The sequence below is a fragment of the Corvus hawaiiensis genome, chromosome 7 (assembly GCF_020740725.1).
Source record: "Corvus hawaiiensis isolate bCorHaw1 chromosome 7, bCorHaw1.pri.cur, whole genome shotgun sequence".
Classification (NCBI taxonomy): Eukaryota; Metazoa; Chordata; class Aves; order Passeriformes; family Corvidae; genus Corvus; species Corvus hawaiiensis.
In genome coordinates this window covers 40,418,853-40,446,230 of record NC_063219.1, presented here as the reverse complement: position 1 = coordinate 40,446,230, position 27,378 = coordinate 40,418,853, and the positions used below count along the sequence as shown (strand labels likewise).

Below are 27,378 nucleotides of genomic sequence, written 5' to 3'. Positions count from 1 at the left end.
ACCCTAATCATAAAATACCTGATCTTGAAATGGCTGGGAACCACAGCCACTCACTTTTGCTAGAAATCAAATGCAGAGCTCCATCCAAAATCAGTACAAAGAACACGTTACTTACTTCCTGCTTCACAGGCAGAGATGAACGTATTTATTACTAAGTAAACACTTTTGAAGGCTTTAATGTGGCTTTTAAAATATACTAGTCTGATGTCAAACTGATGTTGATGTTTTCTTCCTGGGAGTAACTATAATTAGCTTTAGTTACTAGAGGTAGAGTGGTATGTGTGCAACAACAACTTGAGATATCCAAAGTGACAGAAAGGAAACACACTCATTAGGACATCTTTGATTAGGGCAGAGTCACAGAATGGCTGAGGTTGGAAAGGACCTCTGGAGGTCATCTGGTCCAGCCCCCTGGTCAGGGCAAGTCACTCAAGAAAATCTTGGAAACCTCCATTAAAAATACAAACCAAATTTATTTCCTTCAGAGAACGTAGCTATCTAAATGGATCCTTGTGCTGGTTTTGGATGAGATAGTTAATATAACATGACAACTTCCTGTAACCTCCTCAAAAAAATAAAAGATGCAAGTGATGAGTGACCCTAAAATGTGGGAATGAGCAGGAACACAAGGAACACAAAGCTCAAACATACTGGACTGTCCAGGACACATCAGCACAATTGCACAACTACATGCACACACATAGACACACACAAAAAGAATTATCTTTGTGGACAAAATAAATTAGCAAACTTTGGAATTAAACATTAACATTTTTGAGGACGCCTGAAGAACAATCATTTAAGTCACATACTCCAGAAGGTATGTTGGGTATCTATATATATGGCCTCTTCAACCTCAGCACATCTCAGAACATATGCCAGCTCACAGCAGCCTGCAGGAAGGGGAGCAATCTTATTTCCACTTCACTTAGGAAGAGCAAAGCCCAGTTTTCTCAAGGTCATACTGGTGGAGCCTTTACAAGATGGCCAGTGGGGTCAGCCCTGTGGTCCTGCTGCATTGTGCCAGCTGCGATTCATCTCCTCTGTGCTTACAGAGGAGATGACATAGGAAAAAAGAAGGATCTCACAGCAGGTACAGAAGGAAGGAAAACCACTCCCCTGAATCACAACAAACTGTTAGATTAGCTTGGCTATGTCCTGAAATCTCACTCATCGGAATGTGGCAAAACAAAAACACTACTCTCCCTGCTTTCCACTTCAGATCCTAGGATGCTGCCTTTTTCTGTCTCTTGTGAAATGTAAACCCTCCATTTTTAATTACCTGCTTGTGTTATTTTATGGACCAGACTCAGGCATTCTTCTGGTAGTGTAAACTACAAGGGAACACTCTAACACCCATGTTCTCCCAATTCGTTTTCCCTTGAAGCACTTTTAATTTTAACGCACAATGCAGTCCCATCAAGAGACCTTGTTACAGCATTAGTATCAGCTGTCTGCACATTCCTGACAGGCAGCACCTGCCTCAGTGGGGTCACACACCTCCGCCTAGGACTCCCCCTAGCCCCAACCTGGCATGTGTGGACACTTTGCACACACAGAGACCCCAAACCAGGGAGATTATTCACATGAACTAGACACATGCTTTAGGTATAATTCCTTGTCAGCCACTGCAGAGCTCAAATCAGGTACAAGAACATGGAATACCTAGAACATCCCAGAGTTCACTCAAGAAAAACTAAAGGTTTGTCTATACAAGGGGGAAAGTGCTTCACATTCACACCCTCCCCCATCCTGCAATAACTCCCTGGTGCAGACAAGATCCTACATGCTCTTACCAAAAATATGAAATACCCAGCAAGCCCATATTTATTAAAATTTTACAGTTGTCCTGTTGTTTTCAGTAATTAAACAGCCAAGCACCACTAAAGCTTCTAACTCAGATGCCAGAAAGCATTCGTTCCACAGGCAAGTGTCCAAAATAAATAAATTTAAATTCTCACAACCAGAATTTGACTACTAGTGGAATACAAACTTTTGTACTTCAAAAAAAAAAAAGTAATTATTCATTAAAATCTTAAGTCTGTGCAAATCTTTACAAGTTTGCCAAAGCAGCATATACTGCCTCCCCTTAACCTGCTCCTGAGATGCTCACAAGCCCACTGTACATCACATGAGTCAAGTTCACTGATACACAAAGATAAGAGATGCAACACCAACAAGAACTCACTCAGCTCAAAATCCTGCCAACAGAATAAAAACTGCAGAGAAACAAAATTCCGATTTTCTCCTGGGGAAGGCTGAGAACTGAAGAAAGGAGGCTCAAGCAAGACTTAGTAAGAAGAAAAGCACTTGTTTTTCCTATTAGCAGATGATGAAAAGAGGTAGAAAATAAACTTGTTTCTACCAGATTGAGGGACAGTGTGAGATTCCTCAGATGCCAGCTAGGCAGATGCCTGGGACGCACAAAAGGAGCTTTCTTGAGAAGCCCAGATCCCCAATGTGACCCAAGGCAGTTCTGGTGGCACACACTGCATGGAGGGTGCGAGAGCCTTGGGGCAACCTTCTGCACGGGCATGGGGGAAGTAAAAAGAGAAAAAAGTCCTCTCTGACAAACCATTCAGCATACTCCTCTGGTGCTGACTTTTAGAAAGCTTTGAACTCCAGCAGAACAAAATAATTTAATGTCACTTTTGTTCTCCTTTCCTTATTGTCTTTTAAGGACAAAGTGCAGCATTTTTGGTCAGGGAAAACACCCAATATTAATTAGGTCTTTTTTCCCTCAGACTTTCAAACTACACCCAGTACCTCAAAATGAGTGTAAAACACTATATAAGCTGCTCCCATCAATCACTGTGTGACTTATTGCAAACTCGCAGAAAATATCTGGTGACATACCACAGTGGCACAAAGAACGGCCTAGAAAGAGAATAAATAAAAACATACACACTAGCTCTGTATTTGTAGAATTTTGAATATACCAATGAATTCTGAAACTGCACAACAGGTTAGTACATGATGCTAGAAGGCACAATGCTCCTATACTCCAGTCTACCTTTGCCAAGTATAATTTATCTGAGGGTAAAGCAAAGTTTTCCCCCCTTATGTCTTGTCACATTGTCTCCTAACTTTTCAAAGCAATTCTTGCATGAACACAAACATTCTGTATCAGTAGTTGGGAAGTGCTGAAAATTTTACTTTACCATGCCCACACTTTGTGGCAGTAATATGCTTCTTCAAACTTTCAATTGCTGGCAAATTTTGTAAAAAAAAATCCAGGAATTCAGTCCTTACTAACACAAAAAAAAAATCCCTTTGTGACATCATTGGTATTCAGCCCAGTGTAAAACAGATCTTGAAGCATATTAACTAAGTAATCAACTGAACTCAAAGGCATTTCTGGTGTAAAACACAAAACCAGTCTCCCTCTAAAACTCACACTAAGAATATTTTGTGTTTTGTCATTCTTGTTCAAAAGCAACAACAAAAACAAACAAGCAACAAAAAACCCCACACAACACAGAAAAAGAATCAAACCCAGCCTACACATTAAAGTGTCTACCAACTTCCACCTGATTTAAACTTCAAAAAGCAAAGGTCATATTGTGCTTCTGTTTACTCTTACTTGGATATTGTTCAAATACTTAATTGTTAAAGTATGGTCAGAAATATAGATTCTAAAGAAGAGATGTCTGCTAAGATAGAAATGGATTAGTTTAATTGTAGATGACTGAGAAGAAAAAAGCACAATCTTTAGACTGCACAAATTCTAGTATTTTTCCACATAGAGCTGAAGCAGTTCAATCTGAACTGTCTTTTCAGCAATTAAACACCTCTGCTGTTTTAAGAGCAACAGCTTTGGACTTAACTTAAAACTACCAGCTTTTGACAAGTTAAGAGATATTTAATACTTAAGGTAGCGAAGTTCCACCAGAAACTAAGACAACATTTAAAGATGTAAAACCATTGTGACCTACCCAAAGGCCCCCAGGCCTAACTCCATCATGGAGTTCACATTTACACACAAACACACACATCAAAAACCTCCGGTCAGGGCATTTCCTGTGCACTAACAAGTTCCAGCTTCTCTCCTGCTGGAGCTAAATTTAACCAAGACTAAGATCGAGTCTTAAAAAAAACAAGCCAGCCAAAAAAACCCCACTAACAAACAAAAACAACACAAAAAAACCCCAACCCATTTACACAACTTCAGCATAATGCAGCAAACATTCTACAGAACCCTTTGGTCTTACAGCGGTTAACTATCAAATATATGAAATAGGCAGCAAACAAGCAGCAGCCCCTCACCCTCTCATCCTACACACTTCAGAAACTGCACCTGAAGGGCTCTGAGGCACAGGTGACACCAGCTCCCACTGTTCGGTAGGTGACCTCCACAGGGCAGGCAGAGGTTCCACGGTGGCCAAGGGTGCCTGGCCATCGGAATGAGAGGACGCACCACAGCCTGCATCAAGCCAAAAACGTTCCTTACAAAGTCTTCAGGCTCTGCTGCAAACATGCTAATTCTTGAATATTTTAATTACAGATTTGTCTGAGCTAGATAGGGGCGTATGTAGGTAGAAGGGTAAGAAACAACCCAGAGACAAGGAGCTTCAGCATTCAGGCTCCTGCCTGCAAGACCACAAGCTCCCATGTCCACACTCCACCACTGCCCTACGTTCTGTGTGCCAACAGCTTGTCCTGAGTCACGCTCAGGAACATCCCTGGGCCTCCGCACAGCTGTGACCCCTGTGTGCCAGGCCAGATACGTGCCACTGTCACCTGGCACACCCTCTACACGGGTTAATTCTGACAGAGCTGGGCCACCAGGCATCTTTTCTTAAAAATAAAAAGGTGATAAATTCGAGTAACACTTGGATCACTAATCAGGGGGAAATTCTGCTGCAGAGCAAAATGACACTGCAAACAATTCTACTGTAGGCTGTGGAGTTTTTTTCTCTTTTAACACCACCTTATATTATAGAAATCTAAAACATGGAGGTAATCTGTATGTAATGATAATTCACAAGTTCTAACTTTAAAACATCACCATGAATTAAAGGCAGTTGATAAAAAAACCTCAGATATTCAAAATACTGATCTGTAACTTTGTATATATTTTATATAATGTATATATTTATTACATAGTTATAATATTTAAGATCTAAATAGACCTCGATTTAAGATCTTTAGACCTCTAAACTGCATATAGTTTTCCAATTTCATACACATCTAGATACAGCTGAACTCCCTAACGCACATGAGGAAGAACTAGATGACTTCACGATCAGCTGCATTCCCAAAATTATTTTGGCCATTTAGACTGCAAAAGCACCTGAGAAGTGCTTCACAAAGAGTGCCTCACCAAGTCAGTCACCTCACAAACACTGCAAACCATAAGCCCTGCACCTGTTGACACAGAGTATTTACAGAAAAAGGTCAGATAGGCATAATTCAGTGAGCATTGCCACCAACTGCAACAGCATCAAGACTGTAAAGGCAGCTCTTGATTTGACTGCAAACATTTAAATTTCTGCTAAGGGCTGTGGCAGAACTCGCCACTGCCATCACTGAACATCACTTTTGCAGCCCAGCAAGAATCCCAAGCTGAGGCATTACACCGCCTGTGAGGCTGAGAACAACCCCGTTCTCTGCCAACACCCAAGGACTGACATCCCGTGGGGCAGGACACCAATGAAACACCTCACATCTGCCAAGCTGGCTGATCTGCACAGCTATTCATTCTGAAAGCCAGAGGAACTTCTGCTTTTAAATTGGCACCCTCATTAGAAATTAGAATTCCAGATCAAGAGGAGAAAAGGTGCGAAATACTAAATTGGTGATACTACTTCAGTCCATGTCCCAGCAATGCTCCCAGTCACACAGTGTAAAAATAACTCCTGCAGGCACAGTTGCCTGGCCCTTTGCTTCCACACTCTAATGAATGACCCTCAGGTATAGGAGTATCTCCATACTTCACACAAGGAAGCCAAGCACTGAAGCCAAGATATTGCACAGTTGAACATTCTAGTAACAAAGTACCTTTACAGATTAAGCCTACATCTTAGCAGGCATCCTCTCGGTGAGGGGGAGAGCAAAAACAGAATTCCTGAAGCACAGCAAGAGAAACAGGACTTTCAAACGTTAAGGTAATTCCATGAACATGAACTAGAATGCATATACTTTAAGAAGCAGGAGTGACAGTGATGGACGAAAAAAGCCTACACAGTGATGTATCACCTACACAGCACAGAAATCTGAAATCACTACACTGGATAAACCTCTGAAGGTTTATGAAGCTGAAAGACAGCGAGGGGGAGCAAGAGGACATTTTAGCTATGAAAGGAGACCAAAAGCACCCTGTCTGACCGAAGCACAAAACTGAGTGAAAGAAAACCTGTGCTCCAGTTCAGACTCTCCTGCATCCCTGTGAGCAGCAGACGGACACCACAGGAGACTCTGACATGTCTGTGGAGAGCCCAAATACAGCACAGGGATCATCCCACGAGCTCTAGAGTTTTATACTTAGATAAATAATCTAGTCCATTAAGCATGCTGAAATAGCTTTACAGAACTTCTCAAGTACAATGAATACTGAAGGATTAATTCAGTCATACTAAACAATGAATTTTAAGAGGAAAGGATAGTAGGAGACAGTAGAGCAAGCAGACACATTAACATTAGACCACACAGTAGATATTCTGCATTAATGAGCAACTGATCCCTTTATTTACTTCCCTTCAGGATAAGATCAGAGAGGTTAAGGCTCCACAGAAACAAACTTATTAAAAAAAAAAAAAAAAAAAGAGGCACTTATCAAACTAAAGTTAAACACAAAACCAAATGCAGTGAGGAGCACGTAATGTTTCAGAGGTTGCTTCTGGGGTTTCTTCAGTCTGGTGTTACACTATGCCTTCAATACATTCAGAAAACACTTTTCTAACAGTGGTGCTTCCTATACACAAATGTATTGTTAAGAAATAAGGCCTTACACATTTGTTAGGCCATATGCTGAGATTTTTTTTCCATTACCACAGCTTTGTGATAAAAAAACTCACCAACCTCCACATCAAGTCTTTGGAGCTGAAAGCAATCAAAAGACACGAACTAACCCAGTTTTCTCAAACTTTCCTACACACAAAACCTAAAGCTGACCTTTCTCTATTTTTCTGGAACACATGAAGATCTAGCTCCTGACAGAGCTTGAAATACCACTTTTTAGTCAAAACAGCATCTCTACAGATAAACCTTACTTTTAAAATCATGGATATAAACTACAATTTACATATTTATGGGTGTCATTACAAATCACTAACAGATCAGGCTGATGTTCTCATACGCACAAGAGTTTGAAGTCTTGATAAATAATCTTTCACCTTCAAAGAAAGGTTTAATCTTGATAAGACGAAGAAGTTCAGCTAAAGAAAAACAAACACCTCTGCTAAGACTGCTCAGCTTCCTTCCAACATATAATTCAGATCACGAAGTTGCCATGGCATCAACTTCAGGACTGTGGTCAGACACACAAAATGTCTTTTTCCTACAGACTCTTACGGAAAGCTGAGCAACTTTGGCCATGAACCAAATATGTTTTGGCTCTAAAGCAGAAATAATTCATCACCATTTGGACATTCCAATGGTTAGCTACACTGAGAAAGCAAGGCAACCAGCACTTTAGAGCATCCATGTAAATGAAGCTCTAAATACACTACGTGAGCAGTGGCAAAAAGAAACAGTATTTTTGTTTACCTTGCTCACTGGCATTATTTAATAGTGTATTACTATTTTTCACTTAAACAGCACTTAAACAGCAGATCAGAACAAATGGGAAAGGTTCATTTTTGGCCACTGTATATTAAACAACAGTGGGAGAAAATTTTCTAGGATCTCAGGTATCACATTTATTTCCCTTATTCCCTGATATTTTCAATTTTGTAAGTATCAGGTTATTTTTAAGCAACATCTATCAAAAATACAAGGTAACATAGGACTTCTGCGTGTACTGAATAATCCTGCAAAACTCTGAAGTAGGCTGGGTGAGTAAAACACTTAAAATACTCCACACCAGTGAATGAACCTCTTGCCAACTGTTTTTACACCCAGCAGTCACAGAAGCCCAAAGTAAACCTCCCACATCCTCAGCTGCTGGCTTTCCAAATGGTGCAGCAGCACTGGCTTCGTCAGAAATCATCATGTGAGGCAGAGCAGGCGAGTATCACTGCCACCCTGCCCCGCGGGGCTACAGAACAGGGAACACGGGCAGGGGACACATTCCGCATCACACTGAAGCGGATCGAAACCTCCTTCTTCCCCCGGAGGCTTACCCTCACAGAAAGATGTCTCCAGTCACACTCTATTTCTGAAAACAGTAATTCAGGACCCAGTCCCCTATCCAACAAATAGACATTATGAGGCTATGGCAAACAAGTACTGAGAAATCTGAAAGCTTTAGAAAGCATGACTTAAAATATACTGTTACTATATACTATTAGTAACTCACATATTAAAAACGAATTAAGTTATCGTTTTATCCTTTTATGCTTGAGACCACAGCAGGAACACCGATGACCTCTAGGGCAGGACTTTCAGTTCCAGCCGTCAAAACGAGGTCGTTGCTACAGACACGCACGTGTCGCGCACCATTCCCGCCTCAGCCCGCGCACGGCCGAACCCGCACCCCGGCTCTGCCCGGGCGTGTGCCTGTTCCCAGCGGCTCTTCCTCACTTTCTAATACCAAAACCAAACACCACCAAGAAACCAAGTTTTCCAGAAAGCAGCATTTTTTTTTTTTTCTTTTCCCCCAAATCTTTACTGTTAAAGGATCGAAAACCGCACCAGTCAACGAAATGTGACAGTGCAGGGCGGGAAGGCGGAAATCCCGGCCGGGCCTCGCCCCGGCAGCGCCTCCCCCGAACCGGACCAGCCCCGGCCACCCCGGGCCACTCACGGGCCGCGGGCCGCCCCCGCTGGCCCCGGGCCGCGCCCCTCCGCGCCCTGCCCTGCCCCGCGCCCCCGGGCCCGGGCCCCGGCCCCGGCCCCGGCCTGCCCGACATGCCCGCACACGCTCCTCCGTCAGAAAGTTTTACCGGCGGTTCCGCGCTCGCCGACCCCGCGCAGCCCCCGGCCCGGCCGGGCGCGGGGCAGAGGAGGGAAGGAGAGGGAGAGACAGGGAGGTCTCACCCAGCGGCGGGCCCAACCCCTCGCCTCGGGCTCCGCGGCGCGGCCCAGCCCGGGCTGCTCCGGGCTCCTCCGGGCTGGGCAGGCGCGTCGGCGGGATGAGCTCACGGGAGGGGCGGTGGCAGCGCCCGCCCCCCGCGGGACGGGCTGGGGCGGAGCGGGGCCGGGCCGGGCCGGAGCGTGGAGTGAGAGAACAGGGCAGCGCCCCCTGGGTCGGGCCGCCCCTCAGCGAGCCCAGGTCCCGCTCCACAAACACCGGCCGCAAAGCCCCGCAGAGCCGGGCCCGGGGGTCGTGTGCTGCTCGGAGCGCCCCACCATCCGTGGGCTCTGCCCGGCTGAGCTCCGCTCCTGAGAGCCCACAGGCACAGCTCGGGGCTGGGGGCTCCTGCCCCGAGCCCCGCACCGGAGGCCATCCGCTTCCACCAAAGCAGCCTTCCATCAGGAATATGAAAGTAATCGCATCGGAGCTTATAAAAGCTGCACACGGCAAAAGATGAGTGGAATATAAATAACATAAATACTATAAATAATAACGACAGATCTGGAACAGATTGCCCAGGGAGGTTGTTGAGTCTCCCTCCACAGGTGCTGGTATTCAAGAAATTCAACAACCGTCTGGACACAATCCTGTGTCATGTGCTCTGGGATGACCCTGCTTGAGCAGGGAGGTTGGACCAGATGACCCACTGTGGTCCTTTTCAAACTGACCGATTCTGTGAAGATCTCAGACTGATCCAAGTTACTTTCTGAACTGGACCATACGAGACATTTCAGACAGCCGGATTAGAAATGCCAGGTGTAGGAACAAGGAGTGTGGCCCTGCCCACAACACAGAAAAAGACGAACTGGGTCCTGGAAAGCAGCACCTTTGAAAGGGTTTTGGGGCTGCCATGGCAAAGCCACACGACATCAATGCTGCTGCTCCAAAAAAAGCCAGTGTGTTCTTTACCTGTACAAACGAGAGATCAGCAAGCATGTGTAGAGGTGGCATTACCTCTGAATACAGCAGTGAACACTGTTCTCAGTCTATCCATCCATATTTTCCAAGATACTGAAAAATGAGAGAGTGCAGAAGAAATCCACAAAACTGATCCGAAGGCTGAAGATTATGCCAGGCAGCAAGAGTGTTAAAATATTTAACTCCTCAAAAAATGAGAAAAACACCCAAGGTACTGGTAATTTTACTGTGAGGCACCCATGGTAAAACCCCAATGAGCTGTACCAAAGTAGTCACCAAAGGGCATTATCTCTGGCTGGGAATGTCACACGTAGATTACAGTCTCCCATCAATGGGGTTAGCACTGAAGTGCCTGGTGGTTTTAAGTATTAACTATGTTAAGTATAACATAGGTTTACCAGTGGTGATCTGCATGCCATTGTTTTGAGCACATCAATCAAAAATTTCGGCAGAAACACTCAGCTGACAGGTTTTTCTCTCCCAGCCTGAAGCTGCTTGCTTCTTCCACCCCAAGTGTCCAACACTGCAGCTATTCCCTGCATAGAGGACAAAGTGCTTAGCCTTGCTACACACAACCTCTACAATTCCACATAATTAAATACAAAAATGAATCTTCCTCACACCAAAAAAAAGAAAATGTAGGGACAATCTAAAACACACTTATAAATGGATAAATAAGGATTTGCTGTTTTCTGTACAAACTCTGATTGATTTTCATACGTAATTCATCATGAAAAACTAAATCTGAATTTAACTGCAAAATTACAGTGCCAGAGTATTCTAGAACATTTTCTACACTATGCGAGCATTTCACAGAATGTCTTCCAATGTGTCTGTAAGGGGCACAAGACAATCCATGTATGTGTTCAGAAAGAAGTGACAGGCTGATACACAAGCAGCACATCCTCTACAGAACATTGGCCATAACTGCCTTGTCTGGTGTCAGAAGAGCAGAGGAACCGGAGACAAAGCCCTCAGGGTGACAACAGCAACAGCAATTAGTGACATTACTCTTCTTTCACCATCACTTCTGCAGCTTGGTAGCTGAAGATTGGTTCCAAAACAAGGGGAGGATGCTGTGTGCACCTCAGCCAGCAGCAGCACAGTGTCTTTTCTCCAATGGAGAATCCTCTTAATCACCTTCTCTTCCCTACATTTTGCCAATGTGATGAGGCCTATATCTGGAAATAAAGGTATTTTCCTTCTCAGAGGAAATGTCAAAGTTTGGGCAACATTTTATGATTTTGTCTTTGTCTCTGAAATCTGAGACAAGAAACAGAGCTATGACTCCACCGTTGTGGGATCTATTCCTCAGCAGGTCCAGTGCTCGCACTCTTGTCCTCTAGATATGAACCCAAAAGTTTTGAAATAGTATTTACAGTCAGTTGGATTTAGGTCCTGCTGCTTCACAGTAAAGCTCACAATTGATTCTGGTGCTTCCCTGTTTGTCTCAGTAGAGCAATGCTTTTGATATCAGGAATGTAAAGATTTTTGCTCTCATCAGTAGCTTCCTTTTGGGAAGAATTTAGCTCACAGCTGTTACTCTACTTTAACTGTTCTGCCCTCTGCTCCTCCCACTCATTTGTTCAGATGATTTATCCATTCCTAGCCACTGAAATTCTTCAGCTTTTCCTTCTTTCTTCTCACAAAGGTTATGGCTCTCCTCAGTCTCGCACTTACCATGCAAGCTTCTAGCAGCTTTTTTATTTTGGAAAACAGGAATCAGACCACACTGAAATATAATGGCAGCAGTGTTCATTGTATTAACATATATTCTGGGGACTAGAGAAATTAGAAATCAGACTTCTCCCTTTTTCAGCTCAGCTTCAGTGTTGTTTATGTTAGTTCAGGCTTCTCATCTTAACATACTATTCCAATTCTTGGTTTTGGAGGGTGTCTTCAAGGAAGGTAATTTGTAAATTTTAGAAGCTTCCATTCAATGTAGCTGCTTTTATCCCACCAGATTCATTCTCATGCAACATAATAATTTGGTAGAAAATCCTTAATTTACAGATTTTAAGGTAGTAGATTGTCATCGTTTTAAACCCGCCTGGAGATGAAACACCAGCCCAGTGGAATGGGGAGGAGAATCAAAGTAAAACTTGTATGTTGAGATACAAGTTTAATAATTGATAATAAAAACAATTGACTGAGGTAACAGTTTAATAAATTGAAAATAAAGTAAAATACAATAATAATGGTAAATAATAAAAAGGGAAAAAACAAGTGATGCACAATGCAATTCCTCACCATCGGCTGAATGATGCCAGACCCACCCCCTTCCTGAGCCTAGACAGGCCCTTCTGGGTACCTCTGTTCCTTGTGCTGTCTTGATGCCTTGAGAAGCCACCTAAAAACAGAGACTAGACAGGAGTAAGGGAATAATGGCAGGTATTTATTCGAAAGGCCTTCAAAGGTACACCCTGGGGAGCCAGAGGCTATCCTCAGAATGGACCCCAAGATGGACAACAGGTCACGAGTTCTCCACACTTTTATAAATTCATTTGCATATCAGGGTTAATTCTCCAATTAAAGCTTCAGTTTAATGATGTCATTTCCCCTCAGCTTGCCCCCTCTCAGAGGCTTTTGGTTTATACTTTGTGGGCCTAGGACAGTCTGGGTGTCCTTGAAGAGCAGGCCTAGAGAGGCTTTGTTATGTCTACCTAGCATGAGAGAGCAGAAATTAACAGGCTACAAGAAACTTCAGAGTTACACACCAGGCAGTATAGGATTTGAAAAATATGAAAGTTAAAATCTAAGGCATCAGTCTCACTTGTATCTGACTCCACAGGGAACCCAGAGACCGGAGAAAGGGTAGGGAGTCTTTTTGTTACCATGGAATTATGCCCTTTGTATCTTCACAGCTTCTAGGTAGTCATGTGCCCCATGAAATACCAAATGATGTTTTCATAAACTTATCTGTTCCTTTTCTTTGAAAATTTTCCAGCAAATTAAAATATACCTCCTTGGCAGAAAATAGCTGCATTTCTGAGGGCAGCTCAGCTGGCAGAGCTGGAACAAACTGTAGGCATACAGCAACCTCTTGTGGCAAATCCAGTACATGTGTAATAATTAATAACCTTTGAAACTGCACAAGCTACTCTTGATATGAGTTATAAACCTCTATAAAATTGCTTTAACAAACAACTGGAGAATTGGAGAGTTTCTGTTTGCTGGACACTCAGCAAGACTCAGACTTCAGAGCTGTAATAGTCCTTCTCTTCAATTCTGGAATGAATTAAACATTGGTAGCCCATTATAAATGAAGTGTCAGACTGAAATTTCTGCTAATAATATAATCTAGAAGTTTTTCATTATAATTAAGCAAGTGTGGCATAATGGCCAGGAGTAGAATCTGTGGCCATGTATGACAAGAACCATAAACGTACTATAAAGGTACACATTCCTCCAGTCACCTGATCAGCTGCAAATACCTGTCCTGTGCAGGCTGAGGAGGAAAGGGCAGCGAGAAGGTGTAGGGAAGGAAGAGGAGGAATGGCAACACGTGGAAACAAGGGTCCTCAACAACAGCAAGATTTTCAAAACCAAGAGGGGTCTTCCTGGGAACATGGTGTGGGAGCTGGACACAACAGGAACAATACGAGTATGGCAGAGGACACTGATTAGACCCCTGAATTTTAAATTTTTTTTTTTTTTTTTACACTGTAGGAATATAGTCTTCTACTGCTGGAATTAAAGGTGAACTCAGGAAATTATCTGGCTTATGCATGCACCACTTACCAGGACTTCTGGGGCTTATATGCCGGGCAGAGGTTACTGTGCTTGAAATGATTTGCAGATTTATGCATGCCACTTAGGAACAGGCTGAACAAGTACATCCTGGAAGGCACAAAGGCTTTAAACAACAGCTAATATTTGTTTATTGACATTAAGTCTTGTATAGTTCTCTTTTATTGCAACTTCCCAGTCTTGCCATGTGTAATTTCTTTGCCATTTCATCTGCTGCAGTTTCACACAAGAGTCAGGAATCCCATCATCTCAATTCAGGCCTTGGTCTGTGCACTGAACAGCATATACTGTAGCTCCTGCTGGACCAGTTACAAGCTGCACACTCCCAAATTCCCAAGCAGCTCTGTCAAGCACCACCCAACCTAGGAGGGCGAAGAGCTTAAGGGCAGAGACTCTTCCTTGCCCCAGAGGAAACTCCTCCCTGCAGAGAAGTCCAACAGAACATGCGTGTCTCAGGCCATCAAACAGCACATGTAACATTACCAAGCTGACAAAGACATTGAGCCAACCAACATGTACCAAAATCTCTTTTCACAGCTTTCATCATCCCTTGGCTTCCCATCTTTGTAAGGTGTTTTGAGGGCTACAGCTAAAAACAACTGCATATTAACCAACATTGTGTCCTCCAACATGGTGAAATGAAGATCAGCCGCAGAAGTACTTTTCCTGAAATCATGTCCTTCTCACTGAATGCCTGCATTGTTTGAAATAGTCTGTGAGAAGCCTGAAAACAGTCTTTCTGCAGGGGTTTGATTTTTCTAGCAAACCTACTGTATTTGTTCTTTATGTTCTGAATTTGGTGGCAATTCATATTTAAATAATGAAAGCAAAGTATTAAGGCTTGAGCTAAATAAAATAAACTCCCTGCAACAGAAGGCACAACAGCCTCATCACAGTATCATCAATGATGGTGCAAACACAAACTGAAATGATACAGAATGGAAGGCACAAACAGGATGAAAAACTAAGTTGTCTGTTATTTAGAAGTTCAAAATACAGTTTTTGTTTCTTGCTTAGCTCTTGTTATTACTCATACTATTATAAGAAGGAAACCTTAATGAACAGAAATAAATTAGAGAAAATAATGCACCCGACAGTGCCCGTGTCAAAATACAACAGAAGAGTAAAAGACTGTCTTGGTTGAAAAGGAAGTGCTCTTACGTATATAAAGTTCTTAATTATAAAAAACATTTAAACAGAACAGTTTAGTTTGTTCTCTACACAAATCTTTCAGAAACCCTCCAAAGACTAGTAAATGCTACTGACACAAAAAGCAAGTACGAAATGCTTCTTGTAATGCCCCCACAGGGGACACCACCTGACAGAACAGGACATGGAACAGAACACTTGCCAGGATTTCCTGCTCTGCAAGATTCATCTTATAGCAGAAGAGGAGATTGCACCTTCTTTACATTTAGCAAACCCATGAAACAGAGTTATCAAAACTAGACCTCCTAACTTCTTGTTTGGACCTGTTTTTACACCTGAAAGTTTTACCCAGGTAGTACTTGGAAGACCCTTTCCATTCCAGCCTGCTTTCTGCCAGGCCACTGGGCACTCCAACACCACCTGTATGTTCCACATACACGGGAGCCCTGGCACTGCTGCGGTGCACACCTGGATTTGTCGGGCCAGGGGGACTGATGCAGCTTACACACACAGGCTGAGCCCATGCTGCAGAACTCCTGTTTGCCCACAGACACTGTCCTGCCAGAAGCTTGAGTGACTGAATGTACTTAGTTTACCTCTGTGGGACTGCACTTGCCAAGTGTGCACTGCACAGAGCAGTGCCTGGGGCCTTTTAACAGAACTCTTCCATCCTTAGCAATCACTGTATGACTGCCTGATTTATGCCACAAACAGGATTTACTACAGCTCCCTTCTACACCAAGCACATCCTCCCTCCCTGAACGTACTGCTTTAAACAGTTAAATAACATTCAGCTTCATAGCAAGTGATGTTCATAAAGGCCTGCAGAATCAGATCCTACAACTTTTCACTAGCTATTGATTTTCTTCAGAAACAAAAAGCATAAAGATTAGAATTCTAAAGATTTTACAAATATTCTTTGTATAGGAAGCATGTATTAGCCATCGATACATTAGAGTGCACTGTGCTATTTTTGGCTTTGAGAGCATGGATAGTCATTTGACACATGGACAGGTCCTGTTTGTTCACTGACATTCATATCAATATTCACTGCCATAGAGCCAGCCTGGGGAACAGAAGTGTGCTATACAAGATACAAAAGCAGACTGTTTTCCAAATCCCATACCTACAACTTCAACATCTATAAAGTATATTGTTGCTGTTGTCCAGGATAACACTGATAGTATTTCCCAAGTAGCAATCAGTCAGTTATGGAACCAGAAACAGAAAATACTCATCTTCAAAGGAGAAGCAGTATTTTAATTTTTTCTATTTATTCAAGGTGTAACCAAATTATTTATTGCAGATGCTACTAATCACCATCTCCTGTGATCAAAATTTAATCTTTAATCAACACAAGGGTATTTACATTTGATGGATGGATGAAAAGACACAGACATTAGTGTTAAATGGCAACACTAATTCTGCATAATCTTCTAAATCTAAATCAAGGACCCCTTGATTTTAGAGGGAGCATTCTCATATGTTTGCAATAGCCTTCCACTGTTGTCATGTGGAAAGCATACTTTAAGAAGAAGCCTCATTGACAATATAACCATTTTTTTGAGTATTACCTTTCACATTAAGCATGAATTTAAGTATACAATTTTTAGTGTACAATTTCACTACTCTGGTTATGCATGGAGCTGAAGCATATTTAGAACACAGGTAGGGTTGGGATAGATATAGTTGGGTTCCTCTCTTGAAAGAACAACCCAAGAAAAAGTTTGGACAGGCTGCAGAATGATCAATGGATCTACACATGGGAAAGCCACTCATATTCAATGCCTAATAGTACAACAGAACCAAGCACAAAAGACCCAAAATTTTGTGCCATCAAAAGGTGGGATTGTTGGTACAATTTTACCCTGGTTTTTGTTGTATGCCTTTGGGACCACCATAATGTGGGACTAACATTTAAACTCAAGATAGATATTATTGAAACCAAAACAACTACATCTGCCTCAGTCAAAGAGGATGAGAAAATTCTATCCCCACAAATTTTTGAAATTGGACCATGTGATCAAAAACGCAGATCAGCAGCAAATGTTGTTTAATCCACCTTGGTTTCTTAAACAAGTAGAACTAGTAATGCAGATTAATATTTCTACACTTACACCAATGTGGTCACCATTCTTATGTGCTTCCCATGCAAGACGGTTAGCTTGGCTACATGGGCAAACCCCCACTTCTCCAAAAGGAACAAGAAGAGATGTGACTGGAATCACAGAGACTTGGGAGTTTTAAACTGTACAGATGCTGAAGTACTTATAAATAACCTGAGCATAACCACAAGTGATTTAAGCAAATTGGAACACCCTCTGTAGTCTTCTCTACCAGCGTAGAAACTAATCAATGGCTCTTATCTGACACATTGCCTCAGTGGGAAAGAATCAATGAGCGAGCTCATAGTTGATCCCAGAGGCACTTGGTGCAACCCAAGGTGAAGGTTCTTTGCCTCTTAGCTACATCTGAGCTCAGTTGTGGATACAATCAACAGTAGCAGTAGCAATTTTAAGAGAAGGCGAAGAAGGCACCTTCACCCACCGAAATTCAAAAAGTAATTTGGAATAATGACTGAATTTGCAAAGGAATTCCAATCGTGGTGGCATTTAGTCAGTGTTACCTATAACACCATCAATAGCACAGTCCTGGTACTAATCCACATAGGACGCCTCTGTGTCCATCACTCAATCACTGCACTAGACCTGAATCATAACTGAACCCTACACTGGAGCATAGGATATGGGCCCAAAAGCATGGGGAATGGCAAACCATCGGTGTTAGCATGTGCACTGTATGAGAACAGGGACACACTTGTGCAGTAACACCAAAGCCCTGACATTTGTCTGGATACAGAGTAGTGTTTGTCATTTTGAAATCCATCCTGATGAAACTTGCAAACCTGTACTTTTATATACTGGAAAATGATATGCTTACATGAGAACCCTTTGTGGCTTCATATTTGTAGATAACCTTATTGTAGATACAGATAATCACTCTAATGTTTGTGTTTGTAATTTCACCAAAATCAATGGGTGGATTTCAATTATTCAGCTCCTTTCACATTATACCAGCTATTGCAGTATAATTATTTGCTGATTCAAGATCTGCTGCCCACCCCTGTTGGGATGAATCTTGCTTTAGTAAGAACATTATTATAGCACAATGATCGGCAACAACTGCTGAAACAAGCTCAGAAGAATGGACAAAGTACTTTGATTACTGCCCATCATGATGCGGAAAGCACACAAGTATTGGAACAAGTGAAGTGAGATAGAGCACATGGATGGTAGGACACTTTTCAGCTGGTCACTTACCATTGCTACAGGGAGTTTCAATGAGATGTTTTACCTTGTTGTTCTCCCAATACTAACCCTTTGTCTTAATTGTAGCACTATATATTTGCATTTGGGAAATCATAAAGCAATTGACTTACCTGTCATCCCTGTGATTCATTTCAGGAAAATATGTGATGGTTCCAACACATGCGAACTAAGAGTGAGACAGACGATATGTCTAAGAAGAATCATAAGTATGGAAGTGGGGAATTGATGAATAACAGGAACAAATTTCCAAATAATAAGATAGAGAACAAAGCAGTTAAGCAATGGGAGCAACAGCCACAGGAATGTAGAAAACAGAAAATTGATGTCCTAGGTCCTTGAAGGGCAGGGAAAAAAAGATCATACCCTTCTTAGTCAGGACCTTATATGATGGGCCAACAAATCGCCAGGTTTGACTGTTTCTGTGGTGAGAACTTGCCCTTGCCATGAACTTTCCTCATTATACCATAATCATAATAGTAAAAGCCTCCTCTGCCCACCAAGAGCCCACTGCTCACTGACCACATACCACGACTTCTTGGGACACTATACCTTGAGACTGAAACAGAGAGAAACTAGCAACTTCACCATGGAGTAAAGTAAGATCTGCTTGGCCTGAGACTGTAACCTATAGGTGTGCCTGCCTTTGTCTCCGTGCTAGCTCCCCCCAGCACCCCTTTCTGCACACAGCTGTAAATAAATCACATACCCACACTCTGTGTGGGGATCAATTTCTTGCACACCAAAAGGGTGAAAGAACCAGTTTTGGGACAATACTCTTCTGCAATCACTACCTTAAAAAAAAAAAAAAATTGTCCCAGCAGAATTAAATTCTGAGTCGGGGAGCTCCACAACCAACTCCCAACAGCAAGACAATATTATCCTCTGGCTCTCTCTATTGTCCTTGCGGTCACTGCAAGCAGGACATGGCTCAAGGACATTGCCTGGACTGGGATTTACATTTGTTCCTCCCCATTTTTAAGCTTGACCCCTCATGACCCTTCGAGTACCAGTCAGTGCTAAGTCTCATACCCCATTCTACCAACCCTAACTCCAAACTCCAATCATGGCATTCTCTGCACCTTGGCTCTTCCCTGCTACCTGCCCTCTTATCCCAAGGGTTCAGCTCCTAGTCAGGTACTTCCTTCATTTATCCACCCCAGCCCCAAATAGGTTAAAACAGACTGATTCCACTCAGTTCTTCCTGCTTGCTGATCCCTGCAGAGAAGCTGGGTTTTCTTACAGAAAGAAATGCAAGCAAAAGATATTTCTTTCCATTGCACTGCAATCCTTCCCAGGACTCTGTGAATTACTTATCATGCAGTAAGCCTCAGGCATGCATTCAGCATGGAAAACCTCAGGCTCAAGTGAAAGAAGCCCCATGTCTTTCACTCATGACCTGCTTTCTTAGAATCAAGTTCACATCAGCTTTGCTACCATTAAACTAAAAATAAACCCAAAACAACAGGGCTGACAGTTTCCATTCCTTCAGTCAAAACACACAGTAGTGAAACTGTTAGACCTTTTGGTATTAATTACTACATACTAGTAACACTGGGTTAGACAGAAGCCATGATATTGGAATAAATCCTGAGTACATTCAGTAACTCTTCTTTTATTTTATTGTCAGTAACAGAAACACAGCAAGACACAAGGCACACAGCTTTTGAGCATTTCACCACAGCATGCTAAATGCTGTATAGAAAAGTAAACGTAAGTTTTTTAATGAGTATCTTAACATTTCCGTGGCTGTTGAATAATGTGAATTCTTTTAGGCAGTATGAACTTCTCCAAGGTAGGCTGTGGCTTTTGGTGAGCCACTTGTAATGTTGCTGCATGGATTTTGTGGTTCATCTGTAACATTAAAGGGGGGAGAAAAAAAGTTGTGATAGAATACAGCTTGTCAGCTATTCTCTTTCTAAATTTCATCATATTAAAGTAGTTTAAAAGGAGCAATAAAACCTAAATCCACCAAAAGTTTAAGTGATCAATACACAGACTCATGGTTACTCAGTATATTTACTTATAATTTCTGTTTTCAAAGTGATATTAGTCCGACTACCTTTAGGGAATTAAAATTTTTTTTTCTTCCCTTGTTTAGTAGTTCACAGAATGAGCTTCCAAGATGAAGAAAACACAGAAAATAATCAGTATGCCAGAGTTAACGATAAGTTGATTCAAATTCTCATTTTCCCAGGTTCAAAATCATCATTATTACAGTAGCTAATTATCACATTCTAAACTAGCAAGCAAGCTTCACATACAATATTCTGGAAACCAACAGGAAAAGGAAATGGTAGGTCAGAACAGAGGAGATGAGGACAGGTGGAAGAGAAGGAGGATGAGTTTTATCTGCTCTCCTTAAAAAAGTCTAAGCAAAAATTCAAGATCTACAGGCTAAAGCTATAAACACAACTGTTGATAAGACTTGTGTTGAAATGTTTTACTGAGCTCTAGGCATGAGGAACTCCTGTATGCTTCAGAGTCTGAAGACTGCAAGTGTGTAACAAAGAGATGATAATTGTCAGATCTTCGGATTACCATGCAAACCAAAGAGCTGCTTGTGAAATCAGCTCTTCCAAAGTGTAGGTGTAAGCCTGCACCAACAGCCTAATGAGAGACACAGGGCAGGAGCTGTAAGCATGTGATAAACAGAAGGGTCCATTAGCAGCTGTGGGATACAAGATCTTCCTACGGGAGAAGTCAAAAGGTGCTTGCCTGACTAATGTCAGGCCTCAGATGGACCAGCTAGACATGGGGCAGCAGTAGGACATGCTGTGCCTGCTGTCTAGGGGATCATTCACAGAGCAGGACACTGGATCACCATCCTGGTGTCCCCTGCACCTGCCAGTGATGCCACCCACCTCCCTCAAGCAGCTCTGTATTTTTGCTGGACCCGCACAGAAGTCAGAGTGATTTCCATGGTGGGATAAAGCATGTCACTGAAGACAAGGTTTTGCTCTGCACTGTAATCCCAGCTCTGCCAGACACTTACATGCCACTGGTAATTCTTCCCCATATTTCACTAAAGCTAATGCACCACGCCACTTTACAAGCAGAACACACCTCCCTGTCTGGCTGTGCTTCTCTGTAACAGATGTACATAACTGTCCCAGGGCATGTCATAGCAACTAGGAGCGGAATCAGAACAAGGAGAGAAAGCCAGGTACTTTTTAGCCATCTAGCAGCTTAGCCACACAACCACTACAGAAATAGGTTATCACAAGAACATTTAGTGGCAGCTGAAGAACCTGCAACTGCCAGACACCAGTTTAAGGAAAATTCACTTTTTAACTTTTACTCATGTTTAGATTTATGAAGAAACCCTGACTTTTTCTTCCAGACTTACTTTGTTCAGTGCTTCTGCTACCAAGACACCCATGTTCTGAGGTTGTGGAAAACTGACAATAGCACTGTAAAGTAGATGAAAAAAGTATTTATCATTTCCATCTCACAGAAACATTTGAGCACTTGTCACTTTCATTTTCCAGACATAATACAAAACATTTTACAGTATAAATTTAGGGTTTGGAGCTAAATTCTTTCATCACATGAAAAACTATATAATATCAAAAAGGCACGCTGCTTCAGAATGGAATAACACAAAATTTGTGTGACAGTCTTATTCATACATACAAAAATCTGTATATGAAATATCCTTGAATATCTCAAAAAGGATTTTTTTTGGTACGCTGTGAAATAACTTCACAGAAGGTGAGCACTGATACCCTCATCTACAAAAAATTTTCTTGATTCCAGCCTAGACCCATGAAAAAAATTCAGCCTCTGCTTTTGGACACGGTTTCCTTTCACAGCAACTATTTGTCCAGCAAGAATTTTTTCACAAAATTATCCCATTAACTTCTCCATATTCCAGTGAAGAACACCATGTTACCAATATTCCACAAATTAACAAATCTGTGGGTATGAAATAATTTAGTTCAACAACAGGAAGAACTTCAGATTGCACATTCTACTGATGATACCATTATAATCACTGACAACCTCTCTAGCTTAAAATGGAGTAGGGAATAACCATTATAAACCCCAAATACCATAAATGCAACTCTTGAAAAAGCAGATATTGCTTTATTTAAGTTTATTTATTTAAGTTTATTTATTTAAGTTTCTGTGGATCAGAAAGACATTTCCTACTGACATTTCAATTTAGCAATTGAAAGTTTGCTACAGTGACAAATAAAAGTTATTCAACATCTGTTTATACTATTAGGTGACTATGACTATGGAAAAGACAGCTGCAAAATTACACCCAGACAACTGGCAATAAGTGAAAATAAAAAGCTTCTAATTCCAGAAGATTACAACAAAAAATCAAAAACTTTAGTTACTCCACAAGTCATTCAGATTTTACTGTCATACCCTTATATTGGTCAACTTAACTTTTTGTTAAGTGACATTTAAGAAAAGTGCATGTATTTAAGAAAAATGTTCAATCTTTGAAAAAGCTGCAAGAAAATACTTGTTTTAATGACCACATCAACTGGTCACTGTTACTTTATTCAAAATAGAAGCATGCCTTCATTTTTGGCGCAAAACAGCTTGATTAACCTTAAAAAGTAGTAAACAGAAAAAGCCAAATTAGATTTTAGATTGAAATAGGGGGTATAGCCTATATAGGTGATGAGAGTCTTCCTTGGGGGTAGTTGATGTGGGTTTTATTTACTTCAGAATGTGGACAGCCTGAAGTTCACTCCTACTTCACTGGAAACTGTTTGACTATTCCTTTATTAGGCATAAGTATGCAACACATTGCTTTAATTTCTGTTCCATAAAACATGACAATAGAGATGTCTTTTAGCCTTTGCCTTTCATTGCAAGGCACTGTCCTTGGGTTTTGGGGTTTTTTAAGCTGATAATTATTTCAATATCAACATTATTTTATCGATATTATTTTATTTATAAATTGCACAAGTTAAGAATTAAACTCTTGTAGAATAAGAATTTTCTTTGTTTTCAAAGCCCATGACCTATGAACTTTAAATATGGAGCAGGGGTGACAGGCCCTGCAGTGTAATACCTTGACTTTTCTTTTCCTGGAGGTTTAGCATTTTTCTCAACAGGTCCGCTTTCTTGCTTTTTAGACACTCTCATACCTCCAGCTTTAACTGCAAGAAAAAAGTGAAATGTAAGTAAAAATACCTACAGAGTTACATACCACATTACATACACTTAGAGGAGAATACTTTTACCCCGGATAACCATTAACCAGAAATCATCTTTCAGTATTTAGCTCCATGCTTTACTTGTACACATGCATACACAGCAGTAGCCAAAGAGGTGCAGCAAAAGCTTCAAAATTCTGTGTCATGGCAGACTCAAATCAACTTCCAGATACCATAAATCAAGAAATCAGAGTGGTTTCAGTCACCGTTAACTATATTAAATCTTAACACCTTACTATGTTCATATGCATCCTTCCCCAGAAACTATTACATCTCAGATTTGTATTTTTAAAATAAAAAAGAAAACCAAACCACCATCCGAAAACTTTCAGGTTTTTGAACAATGTGACTAACAGCAATAAGGGTTTCATGATTAGTTCAAGGTATTCCAGAATAAACCTAATAATGCAGATAAGAACCAGATGCATACTCATCTTGCACTTGTGTTCGAACATGCTTAATTATATTTTATTAACATATCTGCCAATCACAAAACCAATTAGCACTAATTAAGCTACAGGCAACCTAACAATAACAATTTAAGTTCTGAGGCATGTCTGAAAATTTAATTCTGAACAAAGAACACGTAAAGTTATCTAAAACATTCTCTTGAAAGAAACACTTTCTCCCTCTTCAGGAGAGCATTTTAAGTTTTAAAACTGTAAGTAAGAAAGAAAAACCTTAGTGTTCTTTTCTCATCCTATTGAACAAGTTGCTTCACCTCGCAGCAAGACTCCTATTCTGATCATGAACAATCAAGACTAGAGTTTAAATTCGGGGGCAAGAGAGAATAGGGAATGGAGAGTGGTTTCCAGAATTACTCAACTAGCTAGTATGAGAAATGCATTTGGCCATTTTTGATGATGCAGATGTATCCATCTGTAACTAACACCCATTTTCTACCAAATCTGACGCTTGGCTTTGTATTTCCTGGTTGCAGGCCTAATTTTAGAAACAAAAATTCTCCCTCAGTCATGTCCAAAGCAGCACTACAATATCAGAGCTATGCTATAGCTAGACTTGGCTTTTCTTCTCTTTCTAAAATGACATACATACTGTTAATTATACTGCTGCATAAGCAGCAAATTCTTTGCCCAGCCATCTTACAGCTACAAATACGCTGGAGACCTAGACTGAACCTAATCCTTCCGGCAGCCTAACTACACAATTAAAAGTATCTGAAATGGAAGTTTCAACTGTTTGTTTCCAAGTATCTACCAGTGAAGAGAACTGAGATTCTAAATACCCTCAGCTCACCAGGTGTGAAACTCTTCCTTGTCTTTGAAGCATCTTCAAACTAGAATGACAAAGAATGTAAAAAAAACCCAAACCAAATCAAACAACCCCAAACCAAACATCAACAACCACAAAACAGACCACACCAAAAAAAAGCCCTGGCATCTTTCAAGATCTCAGAGATCTTCTTGACATCATTTCTCTTTATAATAAGTTCAACCAGAATACCAACGCGAGTTATCCCGAGTGTTCTCCCATAGATTGTCAGGCTCTTGTCTTCTTAGGAACCAGTCAAACCACAAACTGGAAAACCACTAAAATTTTGGAATTAGATTAAAAAAAAGTAATTGAACCTAGATCCACAAGTTTTGGTTTGGGACCTTCCCACACATGCAGGACTGTCAATTTCTAGATACAAGCATTGTTTTTAGTTTTAATTTAGCAGGGCAAGGAGATCCAGACAGAGGCAGACATTTTAACACTATACGGCTTTACACAAAGCACAAGGGGAGCTAGGCAAGGAGGAGAGAGATGCCCAGCATGGGAAGAGATAATGAAACATGGATAATCTGGAATTGTGTCTACCACCAAAAGGCCCACAAAACGTTATCTATAGTTATTAGAAATAACCCATCTTCCTTTCCATCTCTGCACTGACTTGAAACTAGCCACTAGGAACAGCTGTCCCACCTGCTCACACACATCCATGGCAGGGGAAGAGTTAAACATAGAAGCATGTGGGATGCACCACAAAGCTGTTTTGTAATTTGCTTTCCAGAGCAATAGAGAGGTATGTCAAACTTTTAATACAGAGTTCAATTTTTTGATTCTTATAAGTGACCTGTTAGCCATATAATCTAACAGCTAAGTGCCACAATTTTTACTAATTTCCATTTTTAAAACATCATGTATTTTTAAAACAAAAAAATAAAGTAAGGAGGCACATTTCCATTTATGCTGTCCCTTCCAAAAAAACCCCAACAACAAAAAAAACCCAAACAAGAAAACAACACAAAAACAAACCTAAGCAAAAACAAAGACAGCTTGGCTCAATACTGGTCAGAATAAAGATGCCCACTTGAACTTTGGTCACTAAGTGCATGGTTGAAACCACTTACTCTGGCACCTTCACCCCTCGGCCAAGCTGTTGCCCACTGCAGTAACAGGTAGGCTTTGTCAAGACTTACTTGCAGACTTGCAAGACTACAAGTTGCAGTTTACTATCATGCAAGTTCAGAAAGACCAGTACCTGCTTCAGGTTACTGACTGCAGTGGTTTAAAGGCCCTTTCAGGTACAGCTCAACTGTCCCTGCCACACACACAAAAATCCAGGAATAGACTAGAGACAAGCTGAAAAAAACTATTTACATCCCAAATTCATGAAAAAGCATGCTAAAAGAAAAAAATCCAAACAGAAAATATTTTCAAGAAAACAAAACAGGGGTACAAGGAGACACACGACTATGTGCTCCTCAGGCACTAAGCCCTTCTAATAAACCGAGGGGAAGCCCCAACTGGTTTAAAGCTTTGTAGTGACCGTTCCTCAGTTTCAAAGGCTGAGCCTGCAGTGACTGTGCTTGCAGTGACTATCCCCCAGCTCCAAAGGCTGAGCCAGCAGCACCTTAGCGTGAGCCACAGAGCAGGCGGGACACAGCCCACGCACTGGTGCGTTTGAGAGACAGCTCCGCACAGCTCCCGGCATGGCCCAGGAGCTGCTCACACTGTATGCATCTATCCGCTCCCCCAACAAACACAAGCGCTACTACATCCTTAAAATCCCGGTATTGCATCCTTACAGTCGCCACCCAGGCAGAGCGGCGGCTGGAACAGCAGGCTCGAAGGCTTCCTCATAGATAGCTCTATGGGGGCTGGGGGGGGGGAGGGGGGGGGGGGTTGGCGGAGGGGAAGTAAATTCTTCATGTTACTACAGGAGGCGAGGGATAGGGCTGTAACATTGAACACAGATATTTCACTGAATATGGACACCTATTTCTCTTGCTATCCCTCAACAGCGCGTTCCTGATCACCGAGCGGCGCCAGCTCCACACCCGCCGACCGAGCGCACCCGTGATGGAGCGGATGCGGGGCCTGCTAGGGCGAGCGGGCCGTGCACCACAGACCCGCCTCCACCATTCCCGGTCCCACACGGCCGCTCCTCTCCGCGGAGGAGCTGCATCTGTGTGGGACGATGCGGCGGAGAGCCCCTCACACCGCGCCCGGAGCGGCCCCGACCCCTACCTGCGGGAAGGCGCCGGCCCGGCGGGACACCCCTCCTCAGCGCCATGGCGGGACCGGGAGCGCCGGGAAGCAGGCGGGGCAGGGCAGGGCAGGGCAGGGCAGGGCAGGGCCACGGAACCGCGCACCTGCCCGACCTGCAGCGCCTTGCGCAGTTTGGAGCAGTCGGGATGGGCCGGCGCAGGGTCGTGAGAGCGGGGAGGGGTGTGAGGGCGGTGTGAAGGCGGTGTGAGGGGCGGGGAGCGGTGTGAGGGCGGTGTGAGGGGCGGGGAGCGGTGTGAAGGCGGTGTGAGGGGCGGGGAGCGGTGTGAAGGCGGTGTGAAGGCGGTGTGAGGGGCGGGGAGCGGTGTGAGGGCGGTGTGAGGGGCGGGGAGCGGTGTGAAGGCGGTGTGAAGGCGGTGTGAGG

The 27,378-nt window shown here is 42.3% G+C and overlaps 2 protein-coding genes across 7 annotated transcripts in view; both read right to left on the bottom strand.

The window, feature by feature from the left end:
* TANC1 (tetratricopeptide repeat, ankyrin repeat and coiled-coil containing 1) overlaps nucleotides 1-9,232 on the bottom strand; it is a 66,550-nt gene extending 57,318 nt beyond the window's left edge. The window contains exon 1 of one of the 3 annotated variants that reach the window (XM_048309945.1): nucleotides 9,045-9,232. The gene's annotated coding sequence lies outside the window, so the exon portion shown is untranslated. The remainder of the gene's footprint in view (nucleotides 1-9,044) is intronic. The other 2 variants (XM_048309942.1, XM_048309943.1) reach the window with 2 other exon arrangements.
* A 3,006-nt stretch (nucleotides 9,233-12,238) lies between these two features.
* DAPL1 (death associated protein like 1) lies at nucleotides 12,239-27,232 on the bottom strand. 4 transcript variants are annotated; one of them, XM_048309951.1, is made up of 6 exons: nucleotides 26,976-27,232; nucleotides 23,357-23,444; nucleotides 21,668-21,731; nucleotides 18,432-18,487; nucleotides 13,835-13,933; nucleotides 12,239-12,443 (listed from the first exon to the last, which is right to left on the bottom strand). In XM_048309951.1, the coding sequence occupies exons 1-6, from the start codon at nucleotides 27,019-27,021 to the stop codon at nucleotides 12,383-12,385; spliced, it is 414 nt and encodes a 137-aa protein (XP_048165908.1). In that variant the 5' UTR covers nucleotides 27,022-27,232; the 3' UTR covers nucleotides 12,239-12,382. The 4 variants fall into 4 exon arrangements, with proteins under 4 accessions (XP_048165908.1, XP_048165909.1, XP_048165907.1 ...); XM_048309952.1 differs by lacking the exon at nucleotides 12,239-12,443 and adding an exon at nucleotides 12,773-13,321; XM_048309950.1 differs by lacking the exons at nucleotides 12,239-12,443; nucleotides 13,835-13,933 and adding an exon at nucleotides 13,951-14,264.
* Between the last annotated feature and the right edge of the window lie 146 nt (nucleotides 27,233-27,378).